This window comes from Delphinapterus leucas, chromosome 15, assembly GCF_059928025.1.
Source record: "Delphinapterus leucas isolate spDelLeu-1000000601 "Yukka" chromosome 15, BTC_Dleu_Yukka2, whole genome shotgun sequence".
NCBI lineage: Eukaryota > Metazoa > Chordata > Mammalia > Artiodactyla > Monodontidae > Delphinapterus > Delphinapterus leucas.
In genome coordinates this window covers 66473225-66493177 of record NC_143143.1, presented here as the reverse complement: position 1 = coordinate 66493177, position 19953 = coordinate 66473225, and the positions used below count along the sequence as shown (strand labels likewise).

At 40.2% G+C, this 19953-nt stretch overlaps 1 protein-coding gene across 1 annotated transcript in view; it reads right to left on the bottom strand.

The window, feature by feature from the left end:
• RPN2 (ribophorin II) overlaps positions 1-19953 on the bottom strand; it is a gene marked incomplete at its 5' end in the record, with an annotated part of 54475 nt that overhangs the window by 18136 nt on the left and 16386 nt on the right. Inside the window, 5 exons of the mRNA XM_089895432.1 lie at positions 9732-9837; positions 11243-11361; positions 12895-13071; positions 15161-15295; positions 16315-16390. Coding sequence (XP_089751558.1) covers positions 9732-9837; positions 11243-11361; positions 12895-13071; positions 15161-15295; positions 16315-16390 — 613 coding nt within the window. The remainder of the gene's footprint in view (positions 1-9731; positions 9838-11242; positions 11362-12894; positions 13072-15160; positions 15296-16314; positions 16391-19953) is intronic.

The following is a 19953-nucleotide window of genomic DNA, read 5'->3' as shown; positions in this document are numbered from 1 at the left end:
AAGCTCAACCCAGAGAGGCACTAACGGCACTTCCATTTGAAGAAAAACTGGAGTGGAAGGCTCAAGCAAAGAAGTAGCCAAAGAGCTTTGATTTTTAGCAAAACACCCCACTGAGACCACTTCCCTATATCCCCCTAGAGCATCTGGAACACCTAGGTGCAGGGACAGACAGAGATGGCAAGATGCACTTCCTGTCCTAAAGGGAAGCATAAAGGCAAAGCTAAATTATAACAGACCAGGCTGCTGCTTTAATGCAGGGATGGACAAAGTGCTATGGAAGCACAGCAGAAGGAACTGTGACCCAAGTCGGCCTCAGGCAGCCCTTGTTTGGGGAGTGGGAAATGTGTAGCAGGAGGGCTTAGGCAGTCCTCCGGTTTCAGGAGAAGCATGAGTTTAGCAATACTCCATGCTATAAAAATAATCTGTTTTCACGGGTAATTACTCTGCAATCTTCATCAACATTAACTAGGTAATTCCCTCTTCACTTCTGCGAGTCATTCTCTTAAGGACTCACTCACTTAATTTATAAATGTGATTTTAAAATCATCATCCCACCTAAATGTCCATAAAGAGGAGACTAGTTAGAGAAATAATGATATATACACATACACTTTGAACTACTATGGAGCAATTAAAAAGAACAACGTAGGTGTCTATGGACTGATATGGAGACCCCCTCCTACTTTTGAATACACAGCCATCTATCGGCAGAATTATATTTAACATCGCCTGTCACTGAGTCCAGGCAACTGGGTGAATTATGGCAGGGGAGTGGGGGGGTGAGGGGTGGGGGGAGGCCATCAAGTTGAATAGACCCCAAGGGGAAAGCTGGGAGCCTCTACTTTGTAACAAAAGCAAAGAATACAACTGTTCATAGAATGATCACTTTTGTGTAAATAAAGAAAGGATATGCATACATTCAATGATATGGGCATCCTTCTTTTTCAAAGTATATACAGTTAACTGTTACTAATGGATTCCTCTAAGGCAGCGAGTCCCCAACCATATGGCACCAGGGACTGGTTTCATGGAAGACAATTTTTCCACGGATGGGGGTGGGGGTGGGGGTGGGGGAGTGGGCGGGTGGATGGCGTGGCTCAGGCAGTAATGCGAACGATGGGGAGCGGCAGATGAAGCCTGGCTTGCTTGCTGGTCAGCCGCTCACCTCCTGCTGTGCGGCCTGGCTCCTAACAGGCCGCGGAGTGGTACTGGCGGTTGGGGACCCCTGCTCGAAGGAGAGGGACTGGACTGAAGGGATGAGAGAAGGCTCTAATGTTTCATTATATACCTTTTTGCAGTTTGAATTTTTTTAACTACATGCATATTTTACTCCTATTTTTTTTTAAATAGGGATTGGGACTTCCCGGGTGGCACAGTGGTTAAGAATCTGCCTGCCAATGCAGGGGACACAGGTTCAAGCCCTGGTCCGGGAAGATCCCACATGCCACGGAGCAACTAAGCCCGTGCGCCACAACTACTGAGCCTGTGCTCTAGAGCCCACGAGCCACAACCACTGAAGCCTGAGCGCCTAGAGCCCGTGCTCCACAACAAGAGAAGCCACTGCAATGAGAAGCCCGCACACTGCAACAAAGAGTAGCCCCTGCTCGCCGCAACTAGAGAAAGCCCGCGCACAGCAGTGAAGACCCAACACAGCCAAAAAATAATAATAAATAAATAAATAAAAATAAAATAGGGATTATCTGAGCATTGGCTTTGTGTGACAAATACTTTCTTCTTTATAAACGATTCTGTATTAAAAAGTACCACTCAGGGACTTCCCTTGTGGTCCAGCGGTTGAGACTCTAGGCTTCCAATGCTGGGGACACAGGTTCGATCCCCGGTGAGGGAACTAAGATCCCACATGCCATGCAGTACGGCCAAAAAAAAAGTACCACCCAATAAATATGATTTAAAAGACAATCACTCTCCCTTTCAACAGATGAATAAACACAAACATGTTTAAAGGCCTGTGTAAGGCTCCTCAGTGTATCCTAATTATAGTGATAAGGAAGCCATCAACTTGTGGGTTTTTACTTAGAATCCTGACTATAAACTTACAATAATAACACGGTCACTAAAGCCTGCTAATCAAGATTCAACTGTATGTTTGTTCTGAAGACATTATAAGCATTCACAGTACAGACACATGGAATAATGAAAGGGCAAACTGCAGTGAACTCAAGTCATTTTGGGTTTGCTCTCAGCCCTAATTTTAAAAGGCCTCCTAAGTTACAGCTTTCTGTGTTGCACAGAAACACCGTAGGGCTGTTCTTAAATAAGGAACCATTTAAAACAAGTCCTTCCACTCCTAAAATCTTATTACAAATGGGTCTCTGGAAACACTGAAAAGAAAAGCATTTTTATGCTACTCTCTTAAAGCAAACTGAGGTTTTTTCAAAACCCTGTTGTAAAGAGTTCAGAGTAGGATCGCTGTTGGTTAGCTGCTTCTTCCTTCAAACTAACACTGCAGGATTAGTTTTTATAATAAGAAAGGGACTTGTCTAGACACTTTAAATGCAGCTAAGCCTGCTTTACAGTGAATCAACTAGTCCTTCTTTTGCCTGTACTGCACGCCACATACACCTCAAAAAATGTTTTAACGCCAGGAAATGCAGTCTTTCTGCTGAGAGTAATAACCTCCCTGTTTAGCTCATTACTGTCAAAAATGATGGTGCATTAGGGGCAATTAATGCTAATGACAGCTTCTAAAACCCATGCTTCCCCTGACAGCAAGTCCAATGTCAATGAGTGCTATTACAGGCCCTCCACACCAAACCACCATTAATGCACTCTGACCAATGTCAAGCATCTCCCAGGAGAGTAAACAGGACCTGCTGACCCGCTCTGAGGCTCTAAGCATGACTATTACTGAAATTACAAAGGAAAGTTGCATATGTGACAGAGGTCAGAGCATGCACGTGCACATAGGCAGGCACACACACACAAACACATGCGCACACACACATAAAGCTTAACATAATGAAGAGAGATCTTTAACGCTTACTCCATCACTGGGAAGGAAAAGGACAGCAATGGCCTCTATGGGAGCTTACTATCATTGCATGAATAACAGCTATTAGCCATTTCTGTTATTTTGTACTTATTTAATTTTTCCAACGACCATAGAAACACTTGTGCAAACACCAGATTTGATGTTAACAAAAAGCCAGGCTGTAACAATAATCAAGACAACATAGTACTGGTATGAGGATAAAAATATAGATTAATGGAATATAACTGCAACCATTTATGGTCACACTGATGGTTTTTTTTTTTTTGCAGCTGGCACGAAAATAGTTTATTGGGGGAGCCCCGGAAAGGGAAAGGGATCAGGGGGAAAGGGCTGGAATGTGGGGACTCTGCCCTATTCTCTTCAGGAAATAGAGCAAATGGGGAGCTGTCAGACAGTACCTGGGGTGCCAAAACAACTCAAGAGGGAAAGAACAGTCTTTTTGACGAATGGTGCTGGGACAACTGCACATCCACATGTAAAAGGAGGAAGATGAACCCCTACCTCGCACCACATACAAAAATTAACTTAAAATTGATCAGAAACCTAAATGTAAGAGCTAAAATTACAAAATTCTTATAAGAAAACATAAGAGTAAATCTTCATGCTCTCAGATTAGGCAACGGTTTATTAGATACGGCACTTAAATCACAATTAATGAAACAAAAATAAAGATATTGGACTTCATCAAAATTAAAGCCTTTTGTGCTTCAGAAGACAACATCAAGAAAAGGAAAAGACAAGCTACAGACTGTGAGAAAATATCTGTGAATCATACATCTGATAAAGAGCTTGTATTAAGAATATATACAAAAAAAAAGAATATATACAGAACTCTTATAACTCAAGAACATAAAAAGACAAACAATGTAATAAGAAAAGGAAAAAAGAAGTATATAGATTAGGAAGGAAGAAATAAAGAAACAAAATAAAATATTTTTAATGGGGAAAAGACCTAAATAGATATTTCTCCAAATAAGATATATAAATGACCAAATAGCACATAAAAAGATGCTCAATATCATTAGCCATCAGAGAAATGCAAATCAAATCACAATGAGATACCATTTCACACCCATCTAGGATGGCCAAAATGAAACAGACAGATAATAAATAACAAGAGTTGGTAAGGATATAGAGAAATTGGAACCCTCACACATTGCTGGTGGGGATGTAAAATGGTGCAGCTTCTTTGAGAGTTTGCCAGTTCCTCAAAAAGTTAAACACAGAGTTATCATATGACTCAGCAATTCCACTCCTAGGCATAAACCTGAAAGAACTGAAAACAGGTGTTCAAACAAAAACCTGTACATGAATGTAAATAGCAGCATTATTTATAATACCCAAAACATGGAAATATCCCAAATGTCCATCAAGTGATGAATGAATAAACAAAATGAGGTATATCCACACAATGGAATACTAAGTTATTTAGCCATAAAAAGGAATAAAGTACTGATACATGCTACAGCATGAATGAACCTTAAAAATATTATGCTAAGTTAAAAATACAAAAGGCTACATATTTTATTATTCCAGTTACATGAAATGTCCCAAATAGGCAAACCACAGAGACAAAAAGTAGGTTAGTAGTTGCCAGGACTGGGAGGAGGATATATTCCTATAGCATAAGGAGTGTCTACAAATAGACACAGGGCTGCTTTTCGGCGGCGGTAAAAATGCTCTGGAATTAGATGGTGGTAGTGGCTGCACAACTCTCATCTAAATATACTAAATATGTTGAATTACATACTGTTGCTGGGTAATTTTATGGTATGTGAATTACATATATCCTCAGTAAAGCTGTTATTTGAAAGAAAAAAGGAAGCTACTTTGTGTAGGGTAAAAGGCTCACCCCTAGAAGATGAATTACCATAGTTCTAAGGGCCTTGGAATGTGGGTTAACATCTTTAATGTTTAGACCACTCCATCCTTTTCTTCTTTTAAGTGGTCTGAGATGGAAGCTAAGCACTGAAAATATAAGATTTGGTCTCTGCCCATAGGGAGCACCCAGCCCAGTGAAAGAGCAACACTTATAAGCAAACAATAGTAATACAATGCAGTAAGAACAATTATGGACAGGGTGTAAACTACTACAGCAACAAAAATAAACCAAGTAGACAAGCCCTAAATATATGGGGAAAAAAACTTTAAAACTGTTAGAAGACAATATTAGAGACTATCTTTTTGATCTTGGAGCAGCGTAGAATTTTTTAAAGACACAAAAAGTACAATCTAGGGAAAAAAAGACTTTTAAATTAGGCTTCATTGAAATGAACTTCAGTGCATTGAAAGATGCCATAAAGCAACACTGAGGGACAATATCTGATGCTTATAACTAGGGATTTACTAATATATATAGCTCCAGAATATATGTAGCTCCTAAAAATCAATAATTAAAAGACTAACAAACCAAAAGAAAAAGACAAAAGATACACGACAATTCACAGAAGAAGAAACCTAAATGGCCCATAGACACAAGAAAAGATGCTCAGTCTCACTAGAAACCAAAGAAAAACATTGAAACAACAAGATAACCATTTCCTATCCATCAGATTATCCAAACTCATAATAGCAAATACTGGTACAAATATGAAGAAAAGAGCAATTTGGCAAAACCTAATAAAGCTGGAAGATGAACGTACCCTACGATCCCACAACTTCATTCTAGATAAACAAAATGTGCATAAGCAAACGTACTAGGATATCCACAGCAGCATTGTCTATAACGGTGAAAGTCTAAATGTCCAACAGAAAATGAATTAATAAATCTGATGCATTCATAAAAGGAAGACAATTTTATGAAAATTATTCATATTTATCTATATAGCTCTAGTTCTACATGCATAAATATGGCTAGTTGTCTTTAATATTGAGTGAAAACAAGCAAATTGCGAGAGGATACATATAGTATAATGACGCATATAAATTTTGGTAAGATGGAAATCAATGCAATAAATTGCTTAAAAATACATATGTAGCAGAAATATAAAAACTGGCATTGGAACATACACCTCAAATCTGGGGAAAGAGGAAGAAAAAGTGAGGAATACACAGAGAGCTTAAATTCAATCTATAGGGCTTTATTTCTTACCAAAATAAAACAAAGGAGAAAAACATAGCAAAACGTTAGGGCTTGAGGGAGATGAGTGGCCAGTAGGTATATGACAATCATTATATTATTCTTTGTTCTTTTCTGTATCTTTTAAATAGTCCAAAATAAAATTAAAATCCTATGGGAGCACAGATGAAGGAGCAATATTTGAACTAGAACTTACAGAATGAGTAGTTCAGCAAGGGAGGGGAAGAACATTCCCCATGGAAGAAACAAGAGAAGTCCAAAGGCTTTACGTGTACTGGGCACGTAAAATGTATATGAGGATGAGTATGTGGTCAAGAGCAGCTAGAGCTGAGGGGATGGGGATGCAGCCACAATGAAGGATGGGCATGTGCTCTGTGGAGGACCTTCTAAAGCCACAATGAGGAGTCTAGACCTTATTCACAGGCAATAGAGAACCAAAGAAATGTTTAACTAGGGGAACACTGTGATTTTATAATTCTAGTGGTGTTTACGGTGCTTATTAAATGGAAGGGGCAGAGACTGAAGACAGTGAAACTGGCTGGAAACTACATATCTACCTACTTGGGATCTACCCAAGTAGGAAAACTGGGGCTGAAGAACAAAGGAATCATGCAAAAGACACTTAAAGGTGGAATCGACATGGCGACTGACCAGAAGTCAGAAGTGGAAAGAAAGGAAGGGTTAAGAACGGCTGTGATGTATGGGTATGGTACTTATATTGGATATGTTGTTATCAAGATTGTATAGGTAGAAGGAAGGAGGTTTCAGGTCAAAAAAAAAAAAAAAAAAATTTGCCTTTCAATGTGCTCAGTTGCAAATAAGGCCCCTTAATGCAGGAAACTAAAATTGAAAGAATCTGGATTTTCAAGGTTCAAGGTACACACTACAATAATTTCTATCCAAATCTTGTGTTAGTGAATGGAGTAGGATCAGATGTCTCCTGCCCAAAAAGGTCAGACATGAGGTAGAGAAAAGGCAGAGAGACTAGAGTTCCAGAAAATATCCTTTCTGCCAAACTTTTAATATAAATGTTTAATCTAACTATGTTAAGTAATGCCCCACTTTTGAAAAGGTCAAACTTTCTAGCTGCCTTGTCCTTTCAGTAAAAGAAAGTGACATAGGGGCCAACCTGAGGAGCTCTCCAAAGGCCAAATTTGGGATAATATGATTAAAAAAAAATAAATGATGACAGTAATGGATTATAACCTACAGAGTAAAATAAGTATCCATGAATCCAAAGTATTATTCGTAACTGAATAACTAAATGCAGGGGAAGGGGGACAGCTTTTTCTTACAGTAGAATTCCAATTAATAAATGTAGAAAGAATGAAATAGAAAATCACCTCTTGGCAAACACCACATTAATAACTCTTACAGGCAAGATCATCAGGATATTTGCAGAGTCTCAAAATATCACTCCACCAGACACTTAATTATAAAGCAGAAAAACCGCAACTTTACAATGGAGAAACCTAGCAGACACCACCTTAACCAAGTGATCAAGGTTACCATCACCAGCAATGAGACATATCAACAGCATATACTGCCTAATAAGATACACTGAGAAGGAGCATCACTTTTGGTGTATTCTCGCCAAAAATGCATGACCTGAATTTAATTATGAGGAAACATCAGACAAACCCAAAGTGAGGGACATTCGACAAAGTAACTGGCCAGTACTCTTCAAAAGTGTCAAGGTCACAAAAGACAAACTACCCTAAATTGGAGGAGAGTAAAAGGGCATGACAACTAAAGGAATATGTGATCCCAGGTTGAATCTGGGACCAGAAAAGGGACATCAGTAAGATACCTAGTGGAATTTGAATGAAGACTATATAGATTAATAGTATTGTATCATTATTAATTTCCTTGTATTGACAATAATATTACAGTTACATAAGATGTTAACATTTGGGGAAGCTGGGTAAAGGGTATACAGGAATTCTTCATATTATTTTTAAAACTTAAGATTGAAATTGTTTCAAAATGAAAAAGTTTCATTAAAAAAGAAAAGTGAGTGGAAAATGACATTTGAATAGTGAAGAAAACAGCTGTCACAAACAGCATATATTTAATTATTCGGGAAAGGCACTATACTACTTCAAGTTCCCCTGACCCAACAGAATGCATGACAATGTGGTCAGGTAGGTGCAACAAGGACACAGTGGCAGAAACATTGAGAAATGACAGCAGTAAGGACAAAGTAATATTATAAATAGGCCAGCAGCTGGAGCTGCACACAGCTCTGCAGCCTCTAAGCTAGCTCAATATTCACTAGGGCACAGTGACTAAACCAGTATTGTGCAGGGGATCCACCCAAGCACAGACAAGCTGGAGGTTTTGGACAAGTTACTCTACCCCTCTGGGTATCGTCTGTGAAATGAAGAGGACTCCACGCATCTGCTAGGATTGTTATAAGAATAAAATAAGCAAAAGCACATAGAACTGTACTGTTCATGTCACAGGCTTTCAATGAAGGGTTCATACTTATGATCCTAAGCCAGAATAAGAAGAGGTTAAAACCATATCCCATAGTTTAAAAAGTAGGAAAATATGTAATTCATCTTAAATAAACTTCTACCCAAAAAGGTTAAAATGAAAGCTACAGTGCCTGAAGGGGCAAACTTCAATTAGCTAGGAAAGCCACTAATGTGAAATACCACATTCCCACAAAGCATCAGGCAAGTGAGGCATAGCTTTCCATCCTTAAAGCCACGTGGATTGGGGCTTCCCTGGTGGCGCAGTGGTTGAGAATCTGCCTGCCAATGCAGGGGACACGGTTTCGAGCCCTGGTCCGGGAAGATCCCACATGCCGTGGAGCAACTAAGCCCGTGCGCCACAACTACTGAGCCTGTGCTCTAGAGCCCGTAAGTCAAAACTACTGAGCCCACGTGCCGCAACTACTGAAGCCCACGTGCTTAGAGCCCGTGCTCTGCAACGAGAGAAGCTACTGCAATGAGAAGCCCGCACACTGCAACGAAGAGTAGCCCTCGCTCACCGAAACTAGAGAAAGCCCACACACAGCAGCGAAGACCCAACACAGCCAAAAATAAATAAATAAAATAAATAAATTTTAAAAAACCACGTGGATCTTCAACAAAACTAGAGTCAGCTAAACATCTGAAACATAGTTCATTATGAAGGATTACCAATTTTCTTTTGTACTTTACCCAGACAGACTCACTATGGTGCTACAGGTCACTTGATGCTTTTGATCCCCTAATTAGCATCAAGCACTTTTCTAAATCTATCATGGGGAATAATAAAACAAAAAAAATTTTTTTAATTAAAAATAAATAAATCTATCAAGGCCAACCACAGAAAACATCTCAAGAATATTTATATCTCAGTGGAATTATGGGTGATTTTAATTTTTTCTACTTCCTAAATTTTATGTAAGATAGTAATGCTAAATTATAATGGAAAATGAACAATTTACAAATAAAAGAAAACTTGCTATGATCAAGTTCTTGGCTAAGTCTGTCAAACAGCACAGTTCAAACCTATCCCTCTCAACATATTCACGTTAACTTGGTCATAAGTGAAGTCAACATACCAGATGGTTAATGCTATGTGCCTGTTTGGTCATTTACTTGTGTATATTAACATGGAGATGGGGACAACAAGAAAAGCACTTACCTCTACAGTATTTGCAATATAACGGTTGTCACCTTCAACTTTGACAGAGAAGTCGTAATAGCCACTGGAAAATTTGACATTCACAAAGTTTAGCTCAAAAACATCCCTGTTAAGAATGACAGTGGGGTTAGCAAGAACTCACATAGGAAAGTCACAAATATAACAAACGGCCTACGAAGTGAGGCATTCCTTGAGATGGTCCAGGGCTGCACCACTTCTTCACTTTTCAACTTCCCACCCGCCTGGGCCACCTCCTGCTCAGTTACAGATTATAATGAGGGGCAAATTTCAAAACGATCTAAAATGACCTCCTGTTTCAAGTCTCGAAAGTCTTCTTTTCATTTTTCCCCCTCTCAGCTCCTAAAAATCCCACCTCCTTCGGGTAAGTCTTCCACAATTAAATGCAAAACAGCTAAATCTACAGTAGGATACCAATTACGTTAAAAAAAAAAAAAAAAAAGTAGAAATGTTCAAAGAGGTTGGTGTAGGGTAGTATAATTGTAGGTAACTTTCTGCATTATTTCTACTTTCCTGTGCTTTGTGAATTGCCTAAAAAGGACACATCTTATTTTTAATTTAATTTTAAAATATTAATTTTTATTTTAAAGGGGAAAAAAAAGGTAGAGAATTCTTAACTCTAACTGCATGGCAAAACCCTCAATGTCATTTACCATTCTACTGATCATTCGTAAAAATGATTTTGCTTTTCAGCCGCATAGCACAGGGATATCAGCTCGGTGCTTTGTGACCGCCTGGAGGGGTAGGATAGGGAGGGTGGGAGGAAGGGATATGCAAGAGGGAAGAGATATGGGAACATATGTATATGTATAACTGATTCACTTTGTTATAAAGCAGAAACTAACACACCATTGTAAACCAATTATACCCCAATAAAGATGTTAAAAAAAATGATTTTGCTTTTTAATTTCACATATTGCCTATGTATCTTTACAACTGTGTAAGAAATGCATTTTCTCTCTAAAACTCAGTTCCCAATCTCATTAACTTACTAATTTAATACTTAACGAAGTTTCATATAAAAACTGACCCTGGGCTTCCCTGGTGGTGCAGTGGTTGGGGGTCCGCCTGCCGATGCAGGGGACGCGGGTTTGTGCCCCGGTCTGGGAGGATCCCACGTGCCGCGGAGCGGCTGGGACCGTGGGCCATGGCCGCTGAGCCTGCGCGTCCGGAGCCTGTGCTCCGCAACAGGAGAGGCCGCAGCAGTGCGGGGCCCGCGTATTGCAAAAAAAAAAAAAAAAAATTGACCCTTAATTTTTAAAAAAATTTACGTAACAATAACAGAGCCACTGAAGATAAGACTATAGAAGAATATTAATCCTATGGGGGAAATGTTCATGACATATTATTATAAATAAAGCATAATCCTAAATTTAGTTAAATTTGGTTTTATGATCTTGGTAATAACCACATAAATCTGGATTATACTGGCTGCAGGCTAACTTTCCAAAACAAGTATATTGGCACCCTACAGAGATGTGCTCAGTTCTTACCCCACAGGGGTGAACGATGTCTTCTGGAGGACTGTGGCTCTGGAGGCAACGGATTTAGCGTGTTCTAGTTTAACAGTGGCCTGAGTCAGAGGCTGGGACAGAACATTGGTGACCTGCAACTGGAAATAAATTTTAAAATTGTCTGTAGCAACAAAAGCTGAGGGAGTACAGATTTTGCTTCTAGGGTGGGTGCTTCATCCACAGGGAGCAAGCTCTGCCAGGAAAGAACCATCTTGTTTTAGAAAACCATCACTGACCTTTGGTCTACTATCTATGGGAAATCAAATACAGGAAAACACAATTAGTTTGGGAATGGGACAGATTACAGAATGTTAGAGGTGGGGAAGATCTTAAAAGATGATCTTACCCAATGATCTCATTTTTCAGATGAGGAAACCAGAGCCCAGGGAAACATAATGACTGGCTCCGGATCACACAGTTAATGCTTCCTTCTCTCTGATCCCCTGATCTACCCACTCTACTTCACTACTACAATATCTTTAAAAAAAAAATTATTAGCAAGAAAAATACTTTAGGAAGGTATGGGCAATGGGAAAACTGAAGTAATATGGATAACACAGTAATAACACTCATTTGTTGAAAGTCGACTATTTGCCAGATACCAGGCTAGGCTCTTATATATATCCTCCCACCGATCGTCTGAGACATAGCATAATCTATCTTTATTTTACAGATGAAGAAACTGAGGCCACAAAGAGGTTACAAGACTGCCAAAGGCCACATGGCTAAGGACTCAAACCCCAGCCTACCTAGCTTCAAAAGCCAGTATTTTTTTCTACTTTGCTCTCTTAGCTCCCCCTAACTCATGGTGAACTATGTTAATCAGGTTAGTTCTCGCCCCAGTCTTTGCTGAGGGGATGTGACTTGTAGGTAGGGAGAGAAGAGGCAACTTTGGAATACGGGGCACTTCTTCAGGAGAGCATCTGTAGGGTCCTCTGAAGCAGAAGAACTTATGGAACTGTCCTATGTGGAACCCGTGTGTTTAGACATAAATAAAATGCTAATTTTTTATAAAGATTTTAGCTTATTCCTGGTTTCCAAACAATAGCAACAAATGCCTCATTATGACGAATGGAAAACTCTAAACGTGTGCATTTTGCTCTATTCAGAGAGTTAACACACCAAAACAGTCCGTGCTTATTGCTGAGTGAGAGGGATGGCTATGTTCTGAAGAGGCAGAAAGATACACTGTCGGCTCCAAGGAAGAAGATACCTGATATTGATTTTAACAACTGTAAGTACCAGAATTACCTGGGAATTTAAAACACTGTCTTAAAATAATGTATTTAGAAAGTCTGGGTACTGGAGAATACATTTTAGAAGTAAGACTTCTCTATACATCTGGACTTACAAATCCAGAAATGCAATTTTCTAGCACTTAGTTTAGTGAAAGCTATACTATTTAAAATACTCTGACGGTAATTCCCTGGCCGTCCAGAGGTTAGGACTCCACACTTTTGCTTGAAGGATTCTGTGACTAGTTCACCCAGTGGCCATCCCCATTTGCTCTTCATTTAAGGGGTCTGTCCTCACGGGGGTTACAATCAGCTGTGTACCAGTCTTTGGATTTCTGGAAGGCTCACACTGGAAACAGCAATCGGAGCAGCGCATGTGGGGCATGGAAGTCATACCCGTAGGACAGCCTGTTCCTGAGTGTAGGAAGGAGAGCCCTCAGGCACAACCACAACAGGTACATGGAAGCGATTCTGGGAGAGTGCAGCGGCAGCAGAGGCCACACTGAAGGCTTCTGAGAGTGACTCAAAGTTCTTCTTGCTGAAGATGGCATTCATTAGCTGGATGACCTGATCCTGAAAGAAAAGGGAAATGCAGCAGTCAGACAGGTGGCACAGCCACCCCTCCCTCCCCACCTGGCTCAAGTCATTCCTTATCTTTTTCTAGGCGTTCACTTGGAAGGTCTTTTAGCCAGTAACCCAAATTGGTAGGGGTGGGGGAAGCACATATTCTGCATTTAAGCGTAAAACTTGAATTTGGTTGTTTTTTTCCATCTTCTAGTACAAACTGAAATTAATGCATTTATTTGTCAACCATTTATGGATGCTTACTATACAAATGCAAGGTGCTTCTAGATAACTACTGAGACATGAAACTATATTATAAAACACCTATAGCAGTACCCATTTGTTCCATACCTATATGTGCCAGGCACTGTGACAGGTGCTTTACAAGCATTAACTCAAATCTTGACAAAAATCCTGAAAAGACTGATATCAATCCTTTCCAAATAAGGAAACTGAGGCTAAAGGAAGTTAAGTTACTCCTACAAGTTACGATGGAAAGAAAAAAAGCAGGACCCAAATTCACATGTAGGTCTGTTTGTCTCCAAAGTCCTTCCACAATAAAATATGTCCTTTCTTGATTTCCCTCACCCTCCCACCCAAGCTCCCTTCCTTGCCAACCCACCTCTAAGCAGTATGCTGGGGCTAAGTTGGTGTTTACAAGACCAAACTTCACAGCCAAAGTGTACATTAGAAAGAAACTAAAATAACTCTCCATTAAGAACTAATGGGCTGCTTAGAGGGGAAAATTGAAAGCAATTTTTTAAAAAAGTAAAACCTAAAAGGCATTATTAAAATTCTAGAGGTTGTTTGCTTAAGAGGAAACATTTTCCACTTCAATCAGTTTCGTTTTTTAAAATCTACCATCTAACAAAAGAGTTCCCTGTTCCCGAAAGTGTTATTCACAGTCGACATGAAATAATTTTCTTTAATTGTACCAATTACATTTTCCATCAGTAAGCTGTTGACATGTTAAAATGGGGGAGTGTTCACCAGAATCGTTATGTCAAAAGCAGTGACAGCAAAATTATCCCAGCCAAATACCTGGTTAGTAGCAGCTTGGGAATAAAGCAAGAAAAAGTTTAAGTTGTTTTATGTAGAATATCACCAATTCATGTACTGTACTGTGTATAGGAGAATCCCGAAATGATCTGTACTATAAGACCGACATTCTTGCACTTTCACCCATAACAGAAATTTAAATACAGTGTGGTATCTCTAGGTCTCCTAAACTTAGGATGAAGGAAAAGACAACATAAAAAGGCCAATACATGAATAAATTATAAGATCATATCCTCCAGAGAAAATACAAAATTAATTCAAATTACTCAAGACAGGTAATTATTTACTGTTTACTTGAAACTCAGCACAGAACTCACAATGCATTCATAATTCACAAAAGAAGTGGAAGTTCTGACTTGGAACCCAAATCTTTCCTCCTAAAATTAAAACAGCAGCAGCTTGTATTTTAAGTCCTTTAGATCAAGGGTTGGTAACCTTACAAACAAGTGGTACAAAGAGGGTCCTACTCATAAGACTTCCCACACACATTCCAACTAAAGGTTCTTTCAGGTTAACAAGCTCCTCTTGAAAGAAAGAAAAGAATTAACTCTTGGTGGATGTCGGGTAGACACACATGCCTCTCAGTGAACTATGTCAATTAGCTCAGACTTAGGCACTGCTGAGGGTCAGTGGGGAGAGAGCAGAACAGGCAATTTTTGAAGTACAGGGCACTTCTCAAGAGAAAGAGGATTTGCACAGGCCACCAGCATGGGAAGCACTCATAAGACAAGCAGTAAGGAGCATCAGGAAGGAATGGGAGGTGGATCGAGAGTAATACACTTGGCCTTCTTGTCTCTACCTCATGATGTGTCCGTACCCCATTTAAAGCAAGTATAACAATTTCTTTACATGTCTATCCCACTGACAACCAGTTTCTCAGGAACAGGCTTTACATTTTTCTGTTTCTCATTCTCAATGCCTAACCCAAGACACCCCAAAGCTAACTGAATTGCCCTCTCTGAAAAAAGCTTCCCTTAGCAGATAAAGCCAACAACGCCTTTGGTTTTCACGCCCAAGAACTGTTAATATAGACAGGCACCTCCTTAATGGATGGCTCGGTGCCCACGTGGTCCATGAGCTTGTAGGTGGCAGCCAAAAACAATGCCGTTGTTTCCAGTCCCTCTTCAAACTGAAGATACACACCTCCCAGTTCATCCAGGCGAGCAACAAGGTCCTGTCACAACAAAACAGAGGCAGAATGGAAGTCAAGTGATAACAGAGATGAGACGTACAAACCACTGTTACCCCAGTGCAGACAGTTTTGAGAAATCTCACTCTAAGTCTGCAGACCACTTCAGTCACTTAGTGTGTTCTCAGAAGAGGTGCTTAGGCAGAGAGTAACGTATACCATATAGGCATTTGAAGAGAACAGTATCTTCTGCAGCTCTCGGAGCGCTCCTTCCCTGACCCCTTCGACTCAAGCCCAAGCCCAGGAGTCATGGCACTGAAGGCACCAACTGCTCTGGGCAGAAGGCCAGTGGGCCCAGCCACAGTTCACCCTGGAAGCATCGTGACACAGATGGATTCGATGGCCATCCATTTGGAAACAACCTCCAGAGCAGAGCATTTCTCTTTCTTATTCAATGCTCTAAAGGATGAAGAGAGACATACTGCTCTCCTGGGCAACGTGACGAGGCAGCTAATGTGCCTGTGGGGCATCCAGCGATGACACTGTCAGAGTGCCCGTCATCCCCGGCTCTGCGGTCCATGGAAGCAGTCTCTGAGCAGCAGGAGGTCGTGGGCAGTGGAATGGGTAGTGGAATAACAAAAACCACAGTGACCACTTGCTGAGCACCAATTCTGTACTAGGCACTTTAGAACTTCGCTTGTTCCTAACCACCACCACGTAAGGAAACTGAGGCTCAGACATTAATAATTTGCCTGAGATTACAAAGTAGTAAGAAGTAGAAAAAAATTTGAAGTTCAGGTTTGTTAGGCTCTAAAATCTGTAGACTATGAGACTGTACCTACAAAACACTGAAGTAGTTTGTTGCCTAACTGATGGTGTAACTATACGAGCCTAACAAATATTCCCTAGGAAATATTGCTCTGATACAAAGAACAAAAGTGTGCCATGGATATGAAAAGAAAGGTAACTGGCCACAACAAATCATTCATGTCTATCTGCAAGACTCTTCTAAAGGGTTTCAAAGACAGAAGCTGGGAAATTCACTTGCCAAAATAAATTTGTACCTCAATCTCCTCCACAATGCTTCTCAGGTCAGCCTGCTGGGACAGGTAGGATGCCGTCTGTAGAGCCTGGACTGTTCTGAAAGGTAGAGAATAGAACCCCAATGAATGGCAAATCTCCATTTCCCCTTCCTGTATTGGTATACCTACACAAATATCCCGCTCTTGTTCTTTAGAACTATAAGACAGCCTCGGCCCCAAAGGAGCTTGTTTACAGTCTAGGGAAAGATGTATCAAAGATCATTACATTACAGGGAATTCCCTGGTGGTCCAGTGGTTAGGACTCTGCACTCTCATTGCCAGGGCCCCAGGTTCGATCCCTGGTCGGGCAGCTAACATTTTATAAGCCACGTGATGCAGCGCCCACCCCACCCCCACAAAAAAAAGACAATTGCATTACAAAGTTCACTATAGCTAGAGAAAAGGCAATCTGGGCAGCAGGATCCACATAAGTACTGAGGGCAGAGAGAAGAGAGGGTGCACCAGGTCACCCCCCTCTGAAAATCTGTTTGGTTTCTAATGGCATCACATATAGAACACCAGACTAAGACTTAATCAGATTTAGAAGAGATATACTTAGAGGGAGAAGAGGAGCCAATTCATCGAATGAAGGTATATTTGGCATCCCCATGTTGTAAGAGGAGCTGTGCTGGGCAGAGGTTGGCTGCCTCTTTTCTACTTTTCCTACTCCAAAACCAAAGAAGCACTGTGGAATCTACAAATGTAGGTTGTTGGGTAGAATTTGGAGCAACTTTTCTGAAACCAGATTAATGCAATATAAACAGGAAGCATTCGGTAAACACTCAGCTAACGCTTGTGCTGTCACCATCCTGTTCGGAGACCTGAAAGCCGCCCATCCTTTAGGCATTAAATAAGATGAAAGAAATAGAAGATCTGGTTCTCAAACCAGCGTCTATTCTTTTTTTCTTTTCCTACTATTTACTCCTGATTATAAAAGTATATATTTGTCAAAACTTCAAATACATTACTAAAGGAGAAAGTTAAAATTCCTGTAATGCCTACCCCTAAAAGATAACTGTCCTGCAATTTATTTAGATTGTACAGATCTTTCCGTGAGGACATATAAATATATTTCATCCTTATTAACAACGACATAGTATTGCACTGCTTAGATGAACTGTAGCTGTTCAATGCTGTAGCTGTTAACCCTTATTCATGGCTGTATGTGTATATACACCTTTTAATGTATTGAAGTGAATTCACATAAAGTTAGCCATTTGAAAGTGAACAATTCAGTGGCATTTAGTATATTTCACAACGCTGTGCAATCACCACCTCTACCTAGTCCTAAAGCATTTCCATCAGTCCAAAATAAAACCCCATACCCATTAAACAGCTTCATTCCATTTCCCATCCCCTGCCCTGTCCCCTCCCCGCCAGCCCCTGGCAACCTGTGTTGTCTCTATGGATTTAACTATTCTGGATATTTCATATAAATGGAATCATACAAATGTGACCCTTTGTGTCTAGCTTCTTTCACTTAGCGTAACATTTTCAAGGCTCGCCATTCTGTAACATGTATCAGTACCTCATTCTTTTTTATGGTCTATTCATATATTTTTATCCACTTATGAGTGGATAAACTTTTTAAGGTGGAATGTAGTAAGTATGTCCACATAAGATTTTTTATTACGTTCTATTCTCTTAATGTGGATAACTTGAAAAATAGAAATGGTGCTTCTCGGGGTGGAAAAGAGAAAGCTGAGGACCCCTGGTGGTTAAGCCAACTGCTGGTCAACCCCAGAAAGGTTCCCAAATTCCCAAGGGATGACCGGGCCTTTGTGTAAAACCACCATTTATCAAGTCAGTGTGTTGGGGAATGTAGAGCGAGAATCTGTCCGCTTTCATCACAATCATAACAATTTAGATTCCCTCCATGGAAAACGAATTCCATTAAGATGGTAAGCTGGAAAACAGAGGAGTCACAATTCACCGAGAGGGAAGCCCCAGAGTGTTCAATGACCCCTCTGGGATGCTTGTTGTTAGAACAGACTTGAGAAAATGAAACCTGAATTTCCAAACAAGATAAAAATCCCACATCTGCCCGTGATAAATGCTGAGCCCAGAAAAGGCTGCTAGGAGAGCCTAGAAAGAACTTTTCAATTAAGATATCATTTTTCTCTTCTTTGGAACGAATAAGCGTCATGCTGGTAACAACCTCAGAAGTTTTTAGAATGAAATTAATCCACTTAGCTTTTGAAGTTTTGTCATTGGCTTTAATTACTTATACTCCAGCAATTTCTCTCCCTCTGGAGCACTATATTCAAATGCTAAGAAAGCAGGTCCTGTCTTGCTAATAAACAGCAGATGATTCAAAGAAATTGGGTTATGAGAGACCACAATAGCATCTTTTCAAATTGTTCATTCAAAGCTACTAATGTTTTCTACCATTCTAGACAAGTTTATGAACATTCGTTTCCTAGAATAAGTCCAGTTAAATGTAGAAGGCCCATTTAGAAGAGTCCTAATCTATATCAGATTTGCTTAAATAGGGTAAATTAGTAGTAATATTATATAAGGCATGCTGCCAGTTTGATCTTCACAATAACCCTATGAGACAGATATCATTCTCCCTGTTTTACATATGGAAACACTGAGGTTTAGGGAGGTTAAACACCCTGCTCATGGCCACAGAGGTATTAAGTAGAAGAGTCTGGACACAGTTCTCTCTCACCCCAAGCGTGTGGTCTTTCTACCTGAAGCTTTTTGCAAGAGGATAGAATAGAAACACAAAGTATAGTTTCAGCCTTTATTAACTCTTTCTTGGGCATCTACCATGTGCCAGGCTCTCTGAGCACTATAAGTAAAGAAGCTTAAAATCTAATACAGAAAAAAACTACAATACAACCAAGGAAGTAACCAGCTCCCTAAGAAAGGGACCTAAGAAGGAAATGCTCTAGAGAGCACAAACTCCATTTGTCCCATGCCCATTAAGACCAGGCACTGCACTAGGCTCATCACATGTATTATCTTACTTAATCTTGACATTTGTTCTATGATGTAAGGATTGTTGGTAATGTTTTACAGATGAGGCTCAGAGAGGTTACTAACTTGCCCAAAGTCACACAGCAAGGAAGAAACAAAGCTGGTGTTCAAACCCAAGTCTAACTGACTCCAAAATGGATGTACTTTCTTTGTACTTCTTTCTGTTCTGGGGTTTAGAGGAGGGAGATTTTCCTTTTTGCTCAGAGGGAAAGGGAAAGATTTTTCTGTAGAAGGTGGCATCAGAGTAAGGCACTGACAGTTATCTCATGACAGGAGATATGGTGGTGATTGCAGAGGCATTCCACAAGGGATTATGGGACGAGATCAAAGTAATGTAACCTGAAACAGGAGGGCCACAAGGGCCAAGCATTGGGCAAAGGGTGCGGAAAATGTCATTCCTGAGAAACATACCAGCCCCGAAGTCACTGATTACTGACCATGTGAATATGAATAGGGCGTGAGAGTGACAGGGAGAACGTCAACTGACTGTGAGCCCTGCCCTTAACAAAGCTTCAAGTTTAGAAACATTTTGGTTCTTAGCAAAAAAAAAAAAAAAAAACCCTGGGAAACAACTGAACTATTCTGCAGTAGGGAACCGGTGTCACTAACATCTTGCTGAACAATGAATAGGAGTCC